The sequence below is a fragment of the Girardinichthys multiradiatus genome, chromosome 6, assembly GCF_021462225.1.
Source record: "Girardinichthys multiradiatus isolate DD_20200921_A chromosome 6, DD_fGirMul_XY1, whole genome shotgun sequence".
NCBI classification, from domain to species: Eukaryota; Metazoa; Chordata; class Actinopteri; order Cyprinodontiformes; family Goodeidae; genus Girardinichthys; species Girardinichthys multiradiatus.
The window spans coordinates 33,127,707-33,148,174 of NC_061799.1; the positions used below are offsets into that span (position 1 = coordinate 33,127,707).

General features: G+C 41.2%; 2 protein-coding genes and 1 long non-coding RNA gene across 22 annotated transcripts in view; 1 reads left to right on the forward strand and 2 right to left on the reverse strand.

The window, feature by feature from the left end:
- Window positions 1–20,468, forward strand: part of LOC124870028 — a 105,313-nt gene that overhangs the window by 55,337 nt on the left and 29,508 nt on the right. For all 3 annotated transcript variants that reach the window (XR_007038706.1, XR_007038705.1, XR_007038707.1), the window contains one exon: window positions 4,149–4,290. This is a non-coding gene — a long non-coding RNA (uncharacterized LOC124870028). The remainder of the gene's footprint in view (window positions 1–4,148; window positions 4,291–20,468) is intronic.
- Window positions 2,976–4,518, reverse strand: LOC124870026 (la-related protein 6-like). Its single transcript, XM_047368418.1, has 3 exons — window positions 4,359–4,518; window positions 4,083–4,269; window positions 2,976–3,981 (listed from the first exon to the last, which is right to left on the reverse strand). Exons 1-3 carry the CDS (start codon window positions 4,373–4,375, stop codon window positions 3,091–3,093), a joined length of 1,095 nt encoding a protein of 364 aa, XP_047224374.1. The 5' UTR covers window positions 4,376–4,518; the 3' UTR covers window positions 2,976–3,090.
- Window positions 7,316–20,468, reverse strand: part of ptprfb (protein tyrosine phosphatase receptor type Fb) — a 264,671-nt gene continuing 251,518 nt past the window's right edge. For all 18 annotated transcript variants that reach the window (XM_047368403.1, XM_047368398.1, XM_047368400.1 and 15 more), the window contains 5 exons: window positions 16,078–16,204; window positions 14,933–15,058; window positions 13,949–14,103; window positions 12,432–12,567; window positions 7,316–9,480 (listed from right to left, as the gene is read on the reverse strand). In XM_047368403.1, the coding sequence (XP_047224359.1) occupies window positions 9,412–9,480; window positions 12,432–12,567; window positions 13,949–14,103; window positions 14,933–15,058; window positions 16,078–16,204 (613 nt within the window). In that variant the 3' untranslated portion in view covers window positions 7,316–9,411. The remainder of the gene's footprint in view (window positions 9,481–12,431; window positions 12,568–13,948; window positions 14,104–14,932; window positions 15,059–16,077; window positions 16,205–20,468) is intronic.

The following is a 20,468-nucleotide window of genomic DNA, read 5'->3' on the forward strand; positions in this document are numbered from 1 at the left end:
AAGCACTGAGATGACATTGAAACCATCTAAACGGAGTTTAAATAAGTGTTTCATGATTCAATCTGCAGTTAGCTGGAGATTAAACCATGTCTGCTGTTGTTGAGGATCTCCCACTTCCCTCCAATCCAGACCCGTGTTTCAGCCCTTGAGCTCTCGAGCGGCAAATGAGGAGCAGATGGTCATGCTTTTGGAAGGTATCAGGCAGTCCAGACTGAAATCTAAATAAATACTCTGTTCCCTGAGGAAATGTATCAGGTGCACAGGGTCAGTAATGCATAAACAGAGTCCAACCTGTTTAGATATGAGCTAACTGATACCCTCAAAACTCCACAGGTGTTGCTTTTGGGGAGCATAAACCTTCAAAATAAATCTGCATAATAAATCAGAACCTAGGCCAGCAACACAACAGGAAACAAATTATTTGCTAACAATTATCTTATTCTAACAACATGACTCATTTGGACACACTCAGCCCAGTGTCAACACAAATCAGGGTTTACAGGCAAAGATGTGGCTCGGTGTTTACTTTCTACGGCTCATAGTTGCTTTAGAACTGAGTGGGAACAAAATGGAAATCCCAGAGGAATTTCCTGTCAGCTTTTAAGTTTGTATGATCTGAAACCAAGGGCCTCAAACTGGTGGTGCTTTCGTTCCCTGTAAGTGGAAAAAAATTGTCGACCATTCAACAGTTATTAATACAAATCTCAACTTAACTACGTTCTGAATCCACAGCAACAGCCTAACAAAGCTAAAACAGTGCATTTCATCTCCTTAAAGACTAAAGGATTATTTTCACAAGCTCAGGTTGAACTGTACTATGTGCATTAAAGATTTTATGAGATATAATTAATCACACCTGCAACTAGACTGTTTTTTTACTGCAGCTGTCTCTGTTTTCAACCAGCAGGAGCCATACTGGATTTTTTGATTAAAGTTGGTGAGAGATTCCAGATTTTAATACTTTTAACCTTTATGTTGATTTTTCCCAACTTGGAACATAGAAATTTCCACTTCTGATTACAACTGGAATGTAAAATCCTTAAACCAAACATGCAAATCTGATTGATATATACAGAATATATATTTTTTGGCTTTTATTTTAAAAAAAACAGTGAGGCGCTTAATCCCCCAGATTGTCTATCAGTTTGAATAACTGCAAGAATGTGTGGCTCTTGGGTAAAAAAAAAAAACACATTGAGTGTAACTGGGAAAGCTCTAGACAAGTTCGGCCCATTTACTAATTAAACAGGAGAACCTCCAGTATAAACTGAAGTGGACCACTGTGAACCAAGAACAACTGCTGCTGCCTTCTTAGTGGGAATCTGGACTAAACCAATTTAACTGAATCCTAGTACCAGTCAGAAAACAGGGCTGTGCTGCTACTACTACCTACAAATATTGTCACGTACTTAAAAGACAACTACTACTACAATTACTACTGCAGCCATTATTGTATTTTAACATGCAGGAGCCAAATCAGATTGAGACAAACCCTCCACTTTTCTACCTAAAATGCAAACTTCAGGGGATCTTTCCATTTATTATTTTCTAACGTCCAACTTATAAATTCTGATTCCAGTACAAACAAACATGTTGCAACCAGACATGAAAACGCAACTAACTAAAAAAGTCCAGACCTGTTCAATGAGTATTTAAAAATGTGGATCGGTTTGGCGGTACTTGGAAATGTTAGTATTTACTGAAGCGGTTCCTGTTATAAAAAAGTAGATTGATCTTATTGTTTGGAGTGTAACGGAGACCAACTGTGTGCCAAGAAATGAAGAAAGAGCTCCTCATCTTTCTCCACACTTGGGATTATTTCCTGGCAGTCAGCAGGTGTAAATCCACTCAATCCCACCTCTTAAAACACGAAATAAAAACGATTGTTCATTCTAACTTTGGCACAAGGTTCGGTTGTGGGTCCGAGCTGCATATGTAAACACATGTCTTCCAGTTAGCGGGAGAGGTCATGCTTTTGTAGCCTTGAAAGGGATCCATCGGCACAGAAACATTTCCTAACATCAGGCAGGAACATTTCTTCTCTATACATATTGTTCACAGATGTGTAAGTAGCCCAGCCTTGGCTGTTTTTTAAACTCCAACAGCTGTTAATTGCAGAATCAAGTAAGAGACGGTTGCAAGTCAAACACTGGGTCTGTATACACTGGGTCTCTCTCAGCAGCTGAGATTGCATTAGTCACAAAGACATTGGCGTTTGAACACACAAGAATGAAGAAAAATAAACAAAGAAGGCTTTCAATCTTTATATGATTTGAGATCCATATGCAGTAGATTGAACGTTTTCCACAGGGCGTGGACGAGTGAAGAAACACATTTTGTTTAGGTTCGGGCAAGATTTTAAGGAAGCCCTCAATCAGTAACACTATAAACAAACCATTGCAGTCGAGGTGTCATTAAAATGGCTGGAAATCAGGCCCAAGCATTGTTGCTCTGCTCGTCTTGCGCAATGTGTGGTTTGACGATTGGACAAGTGGCCCTTTTGCCAAACTATCATCTTAGTGAGTGGAAAGCTACTTTCCAAAGACCCCAAGTCTAAACAGACATCCCTGCAAAGGATGAAGAAGTATAATGAGGGCTTTGAGTTTTTTGTGTCTAAATACGACCACATTTTGCCTGAGAAAGCTGGTAATGTAAATGGCTCCTGGCTGAGAAACAAATATACAGGGCAATTTGCTGCTGTGACCAGAAGAGCTGAGGCCAAGAGGTGAAGACTCTGCTAATCTTTCCTGAGCACCCTTCATTTGGACACTTCAGATCCTTCTGCTTCAGCCCAGGATACACTATTTTTCCCCTTTTGTCATATGTATTCCATTTTGTTTAATTGCAATAAAACCGACTGTATAAAAGCACGATAAACTGAACAAAGTGTCAGGAAATAGTCTATTAAGCACAAGTAAATGCTGCCCTCATCTGTTAGTGGTTCCTAACTACATGCAGAAATGACTGAACATTCATCAGCAGAACCTCATTTTCTTTAATGGAAACAAATTTTCTGTCTTCTTGTCGCAGCTTTTGACTATTTTTTTTTTTAGCTCTGTCTCCTTTTAGATCTCCACTAAGGGTCTCTCATCAAAGAAAGTTGGATCTCTGCCTTCTGGCTTGAAAGCTCTTGGTATCATCAGGGCCCAAGGGCTGACGCAGGATTTTTAATATTAAGCCGGCTATGTTCAGGTGCTCAGCCATCTCTGGCTTTGCTGCACTGGCTGCAGATTTGCGCTTCAGTACCCACGGGCACTGAGAAATCTGCGTATTACGGTCTCCGGAGCACCAATCTGTCCAGCTGTACCTCTTAGTTAATCCCCGCAATGACTTTTCACTGCAGCTGGAGTTATCCTGGTGTGCTTGAGGATGATGCGCTTCTGCAGTTTCTTCAGAAAACTTGAGAGGTGCGGGACGATCCTGCTGGACCAAAATCAGAGAGATTTCCTGAGAATGTCCCTTAGAACATGTGCCGTCCACTTTGTTCTTCTCAGATGGTTCAAAGTTGTTGATGCCCTGCATTGATTGCCAACCCAAAGGCACCACACACAGACCCCTCCTATCAGTCTTTTCTTCTCTGAGAGAGCTGAAGCCCCTACGAACCGACTCCAAACTATTAAACTTCATTACGGCACACAAAAGCTGGCTGAGCACTTTGTGACGTTTGGCGTAGCATTGCAGCTCTTTGGGAAGCTCCTCTCCAGGATGCAGGATCCAGACTGAAGCGACGTCACCAGGAATGTCAAACTTCTGGAGGATGCTCAGTAAGAGCGAAGGCTGCCCTGATTCCGTTGCGTCTTCTCCACTCTGCTCCTCGGAAGGGTTCCAGATGAGGAGGAGCCGGCTGGTCGGGGAGCACATTAGCCATTGAGGAAGAGGCTCTTTGCGTCGAACCTTGGTGCATTCCTCGTTCAACTCCAGCAGGTCTGAGCACTCTGCAGCTGCCAGGGTCATGTACCAGTTTGTGGTCAGGGCCTTTATCTGTGTCAAATATGTTACATTTTAGCTTTGTTTGCATTTTTATTGGATTGTTTTCATTCAAACGGGTTCAGAGAGCACACACAACTGAGAAGTACGTTTACCTTTTTCAGACAAGTGAGTAGCTTGAGGCTGACGTAACCCTGCTTGTTCTTCTGCATGTGTTTTAGCAGGAAGCCGTCCTCTGCCAGGTGACTGTCAGAGAACATTTCCTCCAGGTGGTCTTTAATCTTCAAGCAGAGTAACTCAGCTTCACGGTCTTCTGCATCTTGGTTAGACTGTGCGCCATTTCTACGACACATGACCCAACACGTAATCCAGTGTGCTGTTAAAAACCAGCAGCGTAAATCAATCAGACCTACGGTTCTAAATTTCCTTACCCATTTAGATGAATCATTGTGCCTCCTAAGGATGTTGTTTCTGGGTTTTTCCACCTAAAATACAGATATTCTGAAAGAGAATAATTAAAACTGCTGCAGAGGTGTAAAACGGTATGCGTGAAGTTTGTTTATCCAGCCACAGTGATGCCAGTTGCTTGTGTGGTATCCAAAACAACATTTTGTAAAATGCCACAGCCAGAATTCTGCCCTAAACAATGCAGCCCCACAAACAGGGAGATCTTGCAGTCAAAACAATTTACTGCTGTAAATCAGCTTCATGTGGGCATGCTATTAGCTGTCATGAACTGAATATTATTAGCACTAAAACTAAGCTCTGCTCTCCACAGCAGAGATAACAGTGGCGCGCTGACACAAAAGAGCAGCAACACCATTAGAGGTGTGAATTTCTGCAGTGCTGCTCCGAGCCGAGCGCACAATTGAATCGGAAATGTGATTCTGCTTAATTCCAACGTATACAATGCTGTGTGGTCTATTGAAGCATTTAAGTGTTCAAAAAAAAAAATCCAGCTTGACGTTCAGCTTGTGTTCTCGTGTCCTCAGATCTATGTTTCATCCTAGTCGGCAGGCCCCTGCTGCTGCAAATCCATCACTTACATTCATCTGTTTCAGGCAAAGTCCTTGTTCATTTGTATGATACATGCATGATAGAGACGCACAGACGATGGTGCGTTTGCAGCACTGAAGGCAGTGGAGATGAGAGTAGATGGAGTACCAAACCCAAAATGCATGAAATATATCGATAAAGTAGTTTTTAGTTATTCTAAGTCTGTGGATTCTTGTCATGTTTTAATGGCAGCGGTGTTTCCATGGCAAAATACTAGAGCTGCTTGAAAATATGAAACATTTCAGTGACTCATTATTCCTTAAGATTCCTCCTAAGGCGAGCTTTAAGACACTTGAATCAACAGTGTTTGTCATTGTCTCTTAGATGTTTTTTCATTCCAGATAGTTTGCAGAAGGTAATACATTCAAACTATACTGCACTGCTGAGAACAGTTTGAAACGTTACAGTGGAAAAGGCCTTCAGACCAAAGTAGTTCTGATTGATGTATAACAAGTAGCAACATCCTCAAGTTAACATGTTGCTGCAAGGTTAAAAAGTAAAAAAAATACTAATTAGCGTAGCATACAAGTTAGCAAATGTCACTGGTATTTGAACATGGAACAGGACAGGTAAGTTGGGTCGCAGACAAACAGTACTAGTTTTTGTACGCATAGCAGTATGCATAAAGAAACTAGTTGGTCATTGAGCTTTCAAATTGGAAGTAATGAAACTAGTCGCCTCCACATGTTTCTGGTTGACTGTTGTCCACATCCATCAAGGGGAGATCTCGAGGTTCTCTTTCATAGCATTTGTTTCGTGTCTCACTACGGGGAAACCCCTCCTGCGTGACGTCGCCAGAAGCTTAAATATCATCACGCCGGCCCTGAAGGGAAATAACACCAACATTTCTGCTGAATACCATTAAAGGCACAAACCTGATTGGTTTGTCGAAATACAGGACCCATTTTCGTTTTTGGAAAAGTGATATTACCATTAGTGTACTTTTGACTATGTTTCACTTCACTAACTTGGATCATTTTGAGCAGGTCCATCACATTGAATAAGATTAAACGCATTTAAATTACAGGTTGGAATGTCACAAAATAAGTAAAAATCCAAGTTGGGCAGAGGGGATTCTTTTTCAAGGCACTGTGTGGTATCAGCAGAACACATTTCAAATGTTATCAGATTGAGATTCAGCCCATTTCTTAGTGGTGCACGGAAACAGATAGCCCTACTTTTCCCAAGGACAGCTCAGCCACACCAGACATGTGAGGAGACCAAAGACAAAAACAGAAATTATGCTGTCGCTCAGATGTGAAATCACCAGAGACTGTCTTTTAAGAAATGACTAAGCCATCATCATGACAACTAAGCAGACTCTGTTCGTCTGCAGCAGACTGGTAGACGTGGCTGAAAGCTCTGAAAACGTTGCTCATATGGAGGGTTAAGATGACTTTGTCTATTTGGTAAATAATAGTATTTTTCTCTAAGAAAGGACTGTTTACTGTGCCATCTACACTTATGGGCTCCCCTGTTAAAGGTTTGTTTTTTAAAATAACTTTTTTTATTGCAGTGGTAATAAAAGTGAAGGTTTGCTGCAGTTTAACAGTGAGGTTTGGACCTCCCGTGTTATCTTTCTTTCTAGAGCTGCACAGTATATCAAATCGCCATCTTAATATCATGGCTTGAATGAAATATTTGGTAGGATATTAATTATAAAGAATGTCAATATTTATTTGGATAAACTTTCAGTAGCCTCGCTGCCTATTCTTATTGCATATCTTTAGCAGCTGAGATGCTAAAGCTCACAAAGCGTGGCGGGACCTTGTGATGAAGGAAGAGAGTCCGAAAAATGTGGGTTAGTCATTGCAATATTCAGCAGTAGTATCGTAATCAAATGTTTTCCTCATATCGTGCAGCTCTGCTCCTTACAGCGTTTGTCACACTTTGTTCTAAATGTTGAGTATTTAAACGCTAGTTAAACCAGATATTGTGGATTACCAGTTAAAAGTTCCTAAACCAGGGGTAATCAATCTTTCTTTTTTTTCAAAGAGCAATTTTAACTTCCGCTTCCAAACTATCATTTGGTTTTCATCATTGTAAACATTTTTTATGTAAAATGTTTCTGTTTTTACATTTTAGAACAAAAAAATCAAAACTTTGTTTCATTAAATTTGGCTAATTGAGTCATTTCTATATTTGGAGAAAATAAGAAACATTTATGAAACCCATTTAAGTATAAATCAGAAATAAAATGACAAAAGGATCGAAGATAAAACCTTGTTCCTTTAGCTACAGGAGAACTGCTGAATCATATGTAGTTAACAAACATTGCCTGTTTCTATATAATGTTTGTTTAAAGATAAGAGCCAATGTGGAAGGGCAAAAATCATTTTGATTAAGTGTTTAATTGAGTGTTTTTATTTTACAAAAATGCTTTAGTTACATTTATTTTATAGGAACTGTTAGTGATTCTTCTTCTTCTCTGAATAAAAGTCCACATCAAAGAATGGTTCAGCCTGAGATTATACTCATACAACAAAAGACTAAATGACATTTAAGGCTTTTTACACAGAGAAAGGTCACATTAAAAACTCAAAAGCATTTTTTGGAAATGATTGGCAAATAAATCAGACAAACCTTCCTGTGGTTGTTTGGTGCAGAAGCAAAACTGAAAACCATTTTGAGGTGTACATACTTTTACCATGCATGTGTTGTAAGATTTCAAATCAAGAATCAAAGCATCCAAAGCCGTTCTTTGTACAAAAACCCAATTATTTAACTTTATTAACATCAAGGTTTTTCTTTTTCATCAACATGATTCTTTAGTTCCAGTTCTTTATCAACAGATAGAAAACAGACTGTGTGTACAACAGATTGAACCCCTACAGCACTAAGCATTCACAAGGTAGATATGAACATTTTTTTGTTTTTGCCAACGTTTTTCAAGTCCCCCCCCCCCGATCCGGTCCTGGTTCCGTGGGTCATGTAGTAGGTGTGTGCTTGCCCGATTTGATGATGGTTGGGGGGGGGGAGGTTGTGCTGTTTCCTCACGTGGACAACCAGCTGTTGAAGTTACAATGGTAGTACAGTAGATACAATGGTGTCTCCATTAATACACACTCTAGGACAGCAGGCTCTCTGAAGTGTCTCTAGGTAGATCAGCAGAATTATTCCTTTCTAACAATATATTTTTGAAGCTGTGTATATATCTGTGTAATTGTACATATATATAATCAGTCATAATTATATATATGTGTATATATATATATTTATAGTTTTATTTCTGTATAAAATATCAGGTTTCAATCCAAAGGGCTGAGTTTCTGTCCCTCTGTAGGAATGGTTGATTCTGTACAAGTACCAATGCTGATGGCTCTGCTCCCCAACCCATAACGAACCACTTCCGCTCCGCGTCACTCCGACCCCGGCAAACCCCACCGGGCTCAGCCGCAAGTGAGGCGACGGGGAGGAACTTGAAGAGCATCTCGACTTTTATTCAGAGATCGTGAGTTTATATTTTCCCCTCGCCAACGCTTTAGGTACAAAAGCCTGCTCTCTTCAGGTAAGTTCTCCGCTGTGGAGCATGAAGGCCTCAATGCCATAGGCTTCTGATGAAAAACAAACCTTAAAAAAAAACATTAACAGAAATAATGTGCTTCGCATTTCGGTGCACCTCTTTTGACTTGTGTTTCAGCTATCTGCTGCGATTACAGAGGGACGACTACAGCAAGTCTGTATTCTCGAATCAAATCTCAAAGTTGATTTTCGTAACGGCAAGTGAAAAAGGCAATTGGAGTTGTTGAACTGACAACGACCATAAGGAACTTTTAGAACATAAAACAAAGAAACATCCTGTGGTGAAAGAATCCTGACAGCAGCTTAGAGAACAGTGGTCCTCTTGCATTAGTATCGAGAGACATGTTAAAAACACATGTCCCTGTGTGCTAAAGTACCCTAAAAACAATTATGAATATAATGCTTGTTCCACTCTGAGCAGTTTGTGACGATAAAGAAATGTCTGGTGTTAAAACGATTAATTAAAAACAACACATAAAAGTATATTAAACAATAACTTGTCTTAATGAATCATATTGACAAAATGAAAACTGAGAGGATGCTCTCTTTGTGCTACCAGTAGCCTTTGACAATCAGGGAGGTTTGGCTTCGACGGGAGTCTGCTCTGTCACGTCTGTACAAGAGTTGTCATGTTTGTCATAGTCTCTGATGTTTCTGTCATCATTAAAGCAAAAATATTGGGCGGTTGGTGATCTCGACGTATATCTCTGTAATTGGTTGAAAAAACCCTTGACGAATGACGGCAAACTCGGCCCGTTCTCCACCTCTCCGGTAGCTGCGAGGCAGGAGCCAGGGGTCGAGGGTTTGGGTGGGGGGGTCAAGTGATTGGAAGGATGGCGGCTGAGATGGGACACTTGGCACACTCCTGAGAGGTCTGACCGGGGAAAGCTGCTTCGGTGGGAGTGGTTACGTTGCATAGTGGTCAAAGCTTCCCAGGTACTCCAGTGCTGCCCTGTAGCACAGCTGGTACTGGTCCTAAAGGGAAGAAGAAGGCAGTGAGCAAGTGTTCTGATTCCCCTACAAATCAACTCGTAGCCCAGTGCCCTGCTGCAGTGCCTTGTGATTATTCATAGTTGGACGGAACTGTGGTATTTTATGTGGTAGACCAACACCGGGTAGAGCATAATTGTGACTTGGAAGGAAGGAGAAGCAGTTGACATACATAATATTTCAGCCCTAAATTATAACCAGTCTAAGCCACCTAATTGGTAATTCATTCTGAGTATACAGGTCCTTCTCAAAAAATTAGCATATTGTGATAAAGTTCATTATTTTCCATAATGTCATGATGAAAATTTAACATTCATATATTTTAGATTCATTGCACACTAACTGAAATATTTCAGGTCTTTTATTGTCTTAATACGGATGATTTTGGCATACAGCTCATGAAAACCCAAAATTCCTATCTCACAAAATTAGCATATCATTAAAAGGGTCTCTAAACGAGCTATGAACCTAATCATCTGAATCAACAAGTTAACTCTAAACACCTGCAAAAGATTCCTGAGGCCTTTAAAACTCCCAGCCTGGTTCATCACTCCAAACCCCAATCATGGGTAAGACTGCCGACCTGACTGCTGTCCAGAAGGCCACTATTGACACCCTCAAGCAAGAGGGTAAGACACAGAAAGAAATTTCTGAACTAATAGGCTGTTCCCAGAGTGCTGTATCAAGGCACCTCAGTGGGAAGTCTGTGGAAAGGAAAAGGTGTGGCAGAAAACGCTGCACAACGAGAAGAGGTGACCGGACCCTGAGGAAGATTGTGGAGAAGGGCCGATTCCAAACCTTGGGGGACCTGCGGAAGCAGTGGACTGAGTCTGGAGTAGAAACATCCAGAGCCACCGTGCACAGGCATGTGCAGGAAATGGGCTACAGGTGCCGCATTCCCCAGGTCAAGCCACTTTTGAACCAGAAACAGCGGCAGAAGCGCCTGACCTGGGCTACATAGAAGCAGCACTGGACTGTTGCTCAGTGGTCCAAAGTACTTTTTTCGGATGAAAGCAAATTCTGCATGTCATTCAGAAATCAAGGTGTCAGAGTCTGGAGGAAGACTGGGGAGAAGGAAATGCCAGAAGTCCAGTGTCAAGTACCCACAGTCAGTGATGGTCTGGGGTGCCGTGTCAGCTGCTGGTGTTGGTCCACTGTGTTTTATCAAGGGCAGGGTCAATGCAGCTAGCTATCAGGAGATTTTGGAGCACTTCATGCTTCCATCTGCTGAAAAGCTTTATGGAGATGAAGATTTCATTTTTCAGCACGACCTGGCACCTGCTCACAGTGCCAAAACCACTGGTAAATGGTTTACTGACCATGGTATCACTGTGCTCAATTGGCCTGCCAACTCTCCTGACCTGAACCCCATAGAGAATCTGTGGGATATTGTGAAGAGAACGTTGAGAGACTCAAGACCCAACACTCTGGATGAGCTAAAGGCCGCTATCGAAGCATCCTGGGCCTCCATAAGACCTCAGCAGTGCCACAGGCTGATTGCCTCCATGCCACGCCGCATTGAAGCAGTCATTTCTGCAAAAGGATTCCCGACCAAGTATTGAGTGCATAACTGTACATGATTATTTGAAGGTTGACGTTTTTTGTATTAAAAACACTTTTCTTTTATTGGTCGGATGAAATATGCAAATTTTGTGAGATAGGGATTTTGGGTTTTCATGAGCTGTATGCCAAAATCATCCGTATTAAGACAATAAAAGACCTGAAATATTTCAGTTAGTGTGCAATGAATCTAAAATATATGAATGTTAAATTTTCATCATTACATTATGGGAAATAATTAACTTTATCACAATATGCTAATATTTTGAGAAGGACCTGTAAATCCAGCTGTGAAGCCCTCAGAGGTTTTTTAGAGAACCTCGTGAAGACCAAGGAACATACCGTCCAAACTCTAATGGTGGTGGCATGATGCTGCCACCACCATGGGGGTGGATCCTCATGAAGTCCAAGAAAGATAACAGACAGGACGGGGATAAAGGTGTGGAGAGGTTTAAAACAATGTTCCGAGAAGTTCTGCTTGCCACAAGCAATGTAAGGGATGCGGCAAACACAAAGAAGAAGGTGCTCTGGTCAAAGAACACTGCACATCATCATGAAAACACCAACCCAAAGGTAAGACATGGTGATTGTGGCATCATGCTGTGGGATGCTTTTCTTCAGCATGGACAGAGAAGCTGGAAACAGCTGTTGGGAAGACAGGAGGAGCTATTATTTACAGGACAATCCCAGAAGAAAACCTGTTAGAAGCTGCAAAAGACTTGAGACTGAGTCGGAAGTTCATCAATCTGAGCTACAATGGGATATATTTAAATCACAGCATGTTGATTTGAACTAATCTAAATCCAGCTAAGAATTTGTGGCAAGACTTAATAATTGCAGTTTCCAACCAATTCAACTAAGCTTGAGGAAAAAATTAGCATACATTTCAGTGTTTAGTAAAGAAATACCCTGAAAACATGTTTCCTTTTCTTCCACTCCACAAATATGCTCTGCTATGTATTGATCGATCACATAAACCCCAGTGAAATAGATTAAAGTTTGTGATTATAATTTGTATGGATATTGTTAGGAGTCTTTTTGCAAACCTATAAAAAACCCATTTAAATTCACCTTAAGACTATTTTAATATCCTTTCCCTGCTACAGGGTCTATGGATTTGCTTGACAACAATCAGAAAAGCTGCTGTAATACCACATGAGTTTGTTGTGGGATTTCTGATGCACCACTAAAGCCTCTATTAAAGGGGGATTTGTCACCAAGTCTTTGTTTTTGTGCAGCCCATCTTTTAAAAGAGGACACTTTGGCCACCATCAGCCTTAAATATCAGACCTATACAACATTAACTTTCAAACAACATCTTGTCAGAGTCTGGATTAGTCTGAAGAATATCCTGAGCATCAGCACGTTGTCCTGACCTCAGTTTGCACCATGGCAGGCCGCTGGGTGCGCAACGTCTTCACCGTCTGGAAGAGGTCTACCACTCCCTCGTACCTCATCCGCTCCAGCACGATGCTGAGGGTGATGAAAACTCCTGTCCTGCCTACCCCGGCACTGTGGAAACGCACACAGATAATCATTACTGCATTTACCATGAAATTAAATCTCACATGATTGATGCTTTAAGTTTCTCATAAGGCAAAAAAACCCATAAAAAAACATAAAAAGCTCTAGTCTTTCATTTGAGAGTTATTACATTTGGTTTACTGAACTCTGGAGGGGAGGCACTGCAGGTACATTAGCAACGGCTCACAATGAAGCACATAAAATTTAGAGTGATTACCAAGGAGGCCATGAATCTAAATGATGAATGTTGAGTAGAAGACTGTTAGAGATGATGACGACTTTGGAAGGTTCTACATGATTAAAACCCAAATCAATAGATCACTAAGAAACAAGCATGTTTAAAAAGGTGGAGCAGAGCGTCTCCTGTCGGTCTGTTCCCTTTCTAACCCTGGTCTGATCTGATGATCAGACCAGGGTCAGGGATGATGATGGTCTCGCTGCATGCTTTGTGAAAATGTAATTAAATTCTGCTCCTTAGCTGCTTTGTTCAAGTCCGTCTCAACAGTCGGACCCAACTTCTAATTAACTTTAGCAATTTTATATAGATGTGTACATTCTGTGGAAACACCCGATTTTAGTTTAGTTTTCCTCCATCGGACCCAAAACCTTTAACCAGTCAAACAAAAACCTGTTTAGGAACCACTGAGACCCCAGTCTTGTAAAAACTGGAATCCGCAGCACCACCAGTGTCACTGTCCACCCGGAAGCCCGTTTTAAACAACGAGGAGTCAAGGTGAGTCTCTGAAACCTAAGAAAACTGTGTGAAGCACAGCAGCATCCTGCTGCGGGGTTTGTTTCATGGCAAGGTACAAGGAATAATGAAGTAGGAATACCCCAATCTATTTATTTTACCTGAGATCTACAGCTTGATAGTTGAAACTTGGACATAGTTGGGATTTCTAACACCACAATAATCCCAGATAGGCACCAAAGTTACCTTCAAAATGCATCAAACAGGCTAATATTTAGCTTCTGGAATAGCGCTGACCTCAGTCCTGTGGAAAATGTGTGGACTGTGTTTAAAAGAGTCTGTTCCAGGAAATCAACCGTTTAAATGAGCTCAACTAACTAACAAGGAGAGTGGTCAAACATGTTGCCAGAAACATGTTAATGGCTACAGAAAACATGAAGCAGAGGTGCAACCTGTTAAGGCCCATGTAGGCTGCAAGGGTGTATGAAAATATATGAGCCTTTATGTGTGGATTAGAGAAAACCTTGAATAAGCTCAAACTTGTGTATCCAGTTCCTGTTTTTATAAAATGGTTTCTCCCTGAAGAAAGAATGGCACAAACTTCTGACCACAAATGCAGTTGTTTGTTATTAACATCTTACATAAATCAGTGGATATTTAATATTTAGTCTTTCTCACCTGCAGTGCACAGTGATTGGTCCGTCCTGTCCAAACTGCTCCTTAGTTTTGTGCACTTGTCCAATGAAATCGATGAAGCCCTCTCCAGTTTTTGGCACTCCCTGCTCGGGCCAGTCGGTGAACTGGAACTGGCGGATTGTTCTGGATTGTCCATCCTGAGGGGCACGCATATCAATGTGCAGTGAGGTTAAACAGGCCCGTTCTGTGGCTTAATGAAACTGGGCTGTTCATTTCTAATAGCTCTCTATGAAGTGAATTTACAGCAACGCAGAGGTGTCCAGGTTGAGATCTGTGAGTGCATCTAACCCCACAGAAGCAACTCATCATCTAATTTCCACCTGAGATGCGACTGAAATAAAGCCCACAGCCAAGATGGGAGATAAAACCAGCAGGGCTGCAGCTCAGATGCAGAACGATACATAATTTTAACAGAACCCATAAGTCCATCCAGAATCTGCCTCTTGTTTCATATTTATGCAAATCGAGTGGCCTACATGTTTTCACAAGACTGTGAAACCATGAAAAAAAGCCAGATGTATATAAAAGAGGAAGTGAATGTGGGATTAGAGCATTGCAGCAGTGGGAGCCTTCAGATGACACTGAAGTATATTTATAGCACAATGAAACTACTGCATCACAGGGACTTCCAGTACTGGTCCCCTCAGGGACCGAAGGCTGTGCTTTTCATGTATTTCCACAGCAATCACACACATCCACACACACCACAGACAAGCTGTAGAGCAAGCCTACTGTTTCTAAATCTAGGTAAACACGACACTTTCTTTGGGTGTCAGCCTGTCAGGTAAAATAACACGGGACATGTTCTGATCACCTCTGTATAGTTCCTAACATTTAGCAACACTGCTGCTGTTTTTGATGGGACCGAAAATAAGGATTCTGGTTGGAGGCTTGGATTTCCGAGAATTGCTATAAATTTTCAAGCGAGCCCACAAACTCTTTTTCTCAGTGAGCGATCCGACGTACCCTGGCATCTGTGACTTTGAATTCTCTGAGGATGTACTGAGGCATATTGTACTCAGCCATTGGATCCACCACAAAGTACTGGTACCTGGCAGAACGCTCTGCTGGCCAGTACTGATGGCACTTCTCCTGCAAGCAGAAAAAAAAGAAGAAACATTTTTTTTTTTAACTAAGTCTTTTTAGGCAAAAAATAAACCCAAAACGTTTACTTTTACTTAATGACTGCCTGGTGAACAAGTGTGGGTTACTGGAAGTTATTAATCACTTTCAGTGATGGAAATGTCTCTCTGCTCACAACAGTATCCCAAAAGACTAATCTATGGTTTAGAAAAACCGATTCATCTTTGGTGATAAATATTTACATAATTTGTTAGTGTTCATGAGGGCTTTTATTGCGCTCAGCTGCGCTTATGGTTGAGAGGGTGATAAAAGCTCTAAATTGCAGCTGAGTCAGAATGTCAGAATCACCTAAATCGTCAGCAGAAACCGCAAAAATTAATTTGATGGCGAATTAAAATGGTTCTACAGACTTTAGGAGTGATTTGACGCTTTTGGTAAATCTCCTTATCTCCTTCATTTGGATATAAGAACATGAAATAAAAAGAGCTTAAAATGAAAAACGAGGTTAAAAAGTAAAAGTAACGGAAATACGTAAAGTAGCTTTACAAAATAAAAGTGTCACAAAATAAAAGTGCATTATGAAATAAATAAATAAATCTTTAAGTAAATTAAAAAGAAAGGGGATAGCCCTTAAAGTGTTAAAAGATTATTCATCAGAATGCTACATTATCAGACAGGGTGGATGTGCAAACATAAAAAGCCGAAGAAGAATAAACTGACTGTAACAGGTCTCATTTTAAGGTGCAGTGTATTAGAGTTATCAGCACCGTTGGAATGCACCCAGATATTGACAAATCTGACACCGGAGCGACCTGATTTAAACCGGGCCTGTTGTGAGCCACGCTGATAAGGAGGTAAACTTTGAGCAGCAGTTATTGTCCTGGTCTAGAATGAATTCATATTTGAGCAGAGCGCCATAGAGGCTTAGCTGAGGCGAGCAGACGTGTTATAGATGGTTATCGGCTGCTTAAAATGGTTCGGTGGCCTTACAGGTGGTGAATCTGTGGTGTTTTAAGCGTGAGAATTACCCGGCCCATTTCTCGTAGCTTGGTGAGCATGACCACGATGGTGGAGTTGTGCTCCCACAGCATCCTCCAGAAATCCTCGGTGGTCTCAGCCAGGGGTCCCTGTGTGGCGATGTAGGCTTTCTGCTGTCTGAAGGTGAAAATACACAGAGGGGGAGAGATTAAACATTATAGGGAATCAAAATAAGCTTTATGGGACTTTTACAACAGACATTATGAAGCATATTACAAAGCAATAACTACAGGAAGAATCTTATGTGTGCTGCTGTAGAAAGGTTAGCAAATTTCCTAAACTATACTCCACTCTCCCATATTAGGGTCATCTGAGGAGAAACTGAAAGGGTAATATAAAAAACATTCAGATCAGTCCAAGTTTCTTAGATTTTGAGCTGAAGATAATAAATGCAGTCCAGATTCCTTTAAAAAACTGGGAAATAGCCCTTTGACCTAATAGCAATGTCGAATCACATACCAACTTCAGCATCATTAGTCACGTTGATCTACTTTTTTCTTAGCCGTGTTGCTCATCAGCATGTATGTAAGAATAATTATAATTCATTAGTCATACACAAAATCACAAGTATTTGATAAATGCATGAAGTTTCTAAGAATGTGGCAAGAAAATAATACTCCTCTTATGTCTACCACACATTATTATTTCCCAATATTATTATCAATGTGATAATATCTCTGCTGCAAAGCCTCAAACAATAAATAATTTTTATTGTGGCTTGTCAAACCATGTCTTGATTGGTGAAGACGGATCAGTCCAAGGGAGTTGACTGATCCAGAGATACTGAAAACATTCAGATTTATTTATATGTATGTTTAATTATGTAGTGACCATCAAAAATGTAGTTGCTGCTTGTATATTCTTGCTAGGTCTAGGCTACTGTTTCTAAACCCACAGGAATACTCTAGCATATGCTTTATTTATAGAACCACTTTCAGGCCAAAACATCCATTCAGTATCATTGCAGAGCAGCCTACGCTGACGTATATTTATATAATTTTTGTAGAGCTGCACAATATATCAAGTTAAAATGTCAGTGTGCAAAATCACAACAGACTGAATGGATTCAGTATTTGTTATACTGTTATATATCAAGTGTCTAGCTTGAACACCTTGGATTTAACTAAATGTATTTGACCAGTGGGATGGACTCTGACTGCCCTTGATGCCCAAAGAAATTTTCAAAACTAAAAAATAAAGGCTGAAAGACAATGGCAGAGAGATAAAAACATAAATAAGGAAAATGAGGGTTGACCAGCCTCATTCTATTTGTGATTTAAATCCAAAGGTCTATGTAGAATTAGTAGTGAGGATGACGGAAAGATATTTCTTGTGCATAACATACATGGTAAATAATTAATGGTAACTGTCCTCCTCGTTAAGCAATTCAAGCTTGTATAGATCCGTCTCCTCTCTCTCTTTCCCTCTTTGTAACCCAATCCGGTTTTAGGGAGGGAGGGCACTCGATATGCTCACCTAACTGGAGATGAGATCATCCTCTGTGAGGCCAGAGCAGTGCTGCTGTCCTACGTGACTTTGCTTAGGCTGAGCAGTTCTCCTATTAACCAGCAGGTGGCAGCAGTGCTCTTACCACCAGCGAGGGGGAGCAGAGAAAGCCAGTTCAGAAGTGCATGCATAATTGCACGCAGGCACTATCACATGTTTGCAGCACATGTAAACCTGCATCCAGGTGTAGGTACTTATCCAAGCAGCAGCTCTGCATGTATATTCAGATGTGCTGTTGCTGCTGAAGCACGAACACACCCTGAGCTGTAGCTGAACAACTAATGAAGGTGCTGCAGGCGAGGCACTAATATGAAACCGGGAGATTAGAATATGCTCAGGGCCTTGCTCGCATAAATACAGAGAGGAGAGGATACAGGAAGAGACAGAATCAAATTAAAATTAGGAGGAAAAAAGAGATCTACAAAGCACAGAGAGGAGGAAGAGGGGAGCTGAAAAGAGCGAGCAGTGCTCTTTTCAGCTGGCTATTATAGTGCAATGTAGGTCTCAGAGCTGAAGATGCAAGAAGAGGAGGGAGAGGGGAATGAGAATAGAGGCAATGATCCCTTCCTAACTGTCACAACCTGTCCACTTTGTTGTCTGCACAAGACGTGCTCTATAGTTGTTTTAAGTCAAAAAAGTAATATATGTAAAAAGGGGAAATATTCAATTCTCTCCCTTTTTGTAAAGGAAATCTGTCTCAACACTGTATAGCAACTAGAACCCTATACGGTTTTGCAAAAGCTGCAAAGACAGGACTTGACAGAAACAAACACAAAGGAAATGTGAGCAGTAATAAAAGGGGTCCAAGTCCTCGTTATGTAGCCCTACCTATGTCTCACGTTTTACCCATCCCTAACAAATGCTGAGTCTCCTGCCTGTTGACTTAGTAGATCATTCACCCAAAAATAGGTAGATGGAAAGAAATGACTTGGGAAAGTGGCTATTTGTTTAACGCCTAAAGAAATATAAGCAACGTAAAGCTGAAATGACTCTACACTAATAAGGACACCCATGGCAGTCTGCTGTAAATATGGCAAAACAAGTTCAAGCCTCTGTCTGGTAAAAAGCTAGATTACCAGACAGGGAGAGATGCCTCTAGAACAGGAATTTTGTAAATAAAAACATTTGATCATGTTTAGCCTTTAGCAACAATAAGTAATTTAGTATGTATCCAACAAGAAAAACAGATTTAAAAAATACTTTTCAGTTTAAATAGGCCAGTGATGAACAACTGTGCACAACTTCATTGCAGTAGGATAAAGACCACAAGTTAACTACAAGTGTAGATTGAATTACAAATACCTGGACTACAAAGACAAACTTCAAGGTAGGCCAAAAGATGGAGGGCATTAAATGTTCTGCTCCATTCAACACATTTATCTGACTGAGACATTTATCTAATTAGGAGAAACTGATTTTTTTATTTATTTCTAAAGCCACATTTATATATTTGTTTATAAGCCACGCCCACTTTAGGTTATCATCATTTTAAAAATGCCTTGCGGCATTTCCCTGAATGTATTTATAGAGTTTAAGGCAAATCCTTTTAGTACGTTTTGCTAAATTAACCTTTCCTAATTTTTGTGCCTGCTTGTGTGGCATTTGTTGCCAAATTAGAGACTCATCCTCAGGATTGTTGCAGAGTAGTAGAGCATGTGCAGGTTTTTCTGGTTTAGGTTGCAGTATTTTATCACAGTACCAGATAAATGCAAACCCTTGCATCTGTAGTCCAGCCTCCCTAACAAAGAGAACAGGGGAATTTGACGGAAAGTAAGGAAGAAGATGATGGCCAGGCGATCAATCCGGGCTATGTGTGTGCCAAATGTCTTACTGACAAGGTGAACTGCTTTCACCTCCTCATAAAATGGCCCCCGCGCCAAAATTTAAACAATTCTAATATTATCCAATAATACTGACTTCTCTGCACGCAGCGTCCCAATGAGCGCGCTGCCAAACGGCACAAACGCCCTCTCTGCCTCATCCCACATGGCTGCAGCGCTTCAGGACATGGTGTTTCATTTCAACCTCATTACAATGCTAAAACTCCCGCCTGCATCGGAGCACATCCAGGGCTAGCACCCTCTGTAGAGGAGCTGGAATCAATGGTTCGCCTCTCATTAGCTTAGTATATTATTGGCTTTTCTTGAAGGCGTAGGGTTGAAGGGCACTGGAGGCCTCCGTTTAGTTTTTATTTATGCCTGCATTTTAAAAGCGGCTTAATTACACAGTGCTGCTGGTGCACACAACAGGTCCCCGCCTGGATGTCTGACTCTGCCATGATGTTCGGAAGGGAAATTAGGCCGGGAGAGTAGGAGAAGAAGAGTGCAAAGGAGGCAGAGAGAGTGAAAATAAGGAAGAAATAAGAAAGAAAAGAGAAAGAAAGAAAACGCACTTCATTACAACACTCCTGCAATTATGCTATTTACACAGCAACAAAGGAGGGTGGGCCTCTGCGGAGCACCTTCTTATTAACAGCAGTGGTGCAGAATAAAGAAGGGGAGTTGGGAGGTGGGGAGCAGAGGTGTCATCTCTGTCATGGCCCAGTACGAAGCAGAAGCCCATATGGATTAAAGGGCATTTCACGCTCACTAAATCCATCCCTTCACTTAAACCACAGAAGAGCCATCTCTGTCTGTCACTTCCCGCACTTATAGAGATATAAAACAGAGTGCTGCCTTTTCATCTTCTTCCCTCTAGGAAGCAATTTGGACTCACGGAGCACACAGGGACATGCAGCAGCCTCGGTGTAACGGTGGCGGTGGCTCAGCGGACGAAAAGCCACATTGACAGAGCTGGGAGTAATTGCAGCTGGATGCTGCTCGCTGCAGCCTCGTCTTTAATCCGCTCCCATATGGCTTTATCTGGGAATGCTTCC

Excerpts from the sequence above, each read along its gene's own strand:
- LOC124870026 (XM_047368418.1), bottom strand. Across the intron at positions 3,982-4,082 it reads TACTCACTTGTCTGAAAAAG|ATAAAGGCCCTGACCACAAA; the intron begins GTAAACGTACTT and ends TATTTGACACAG.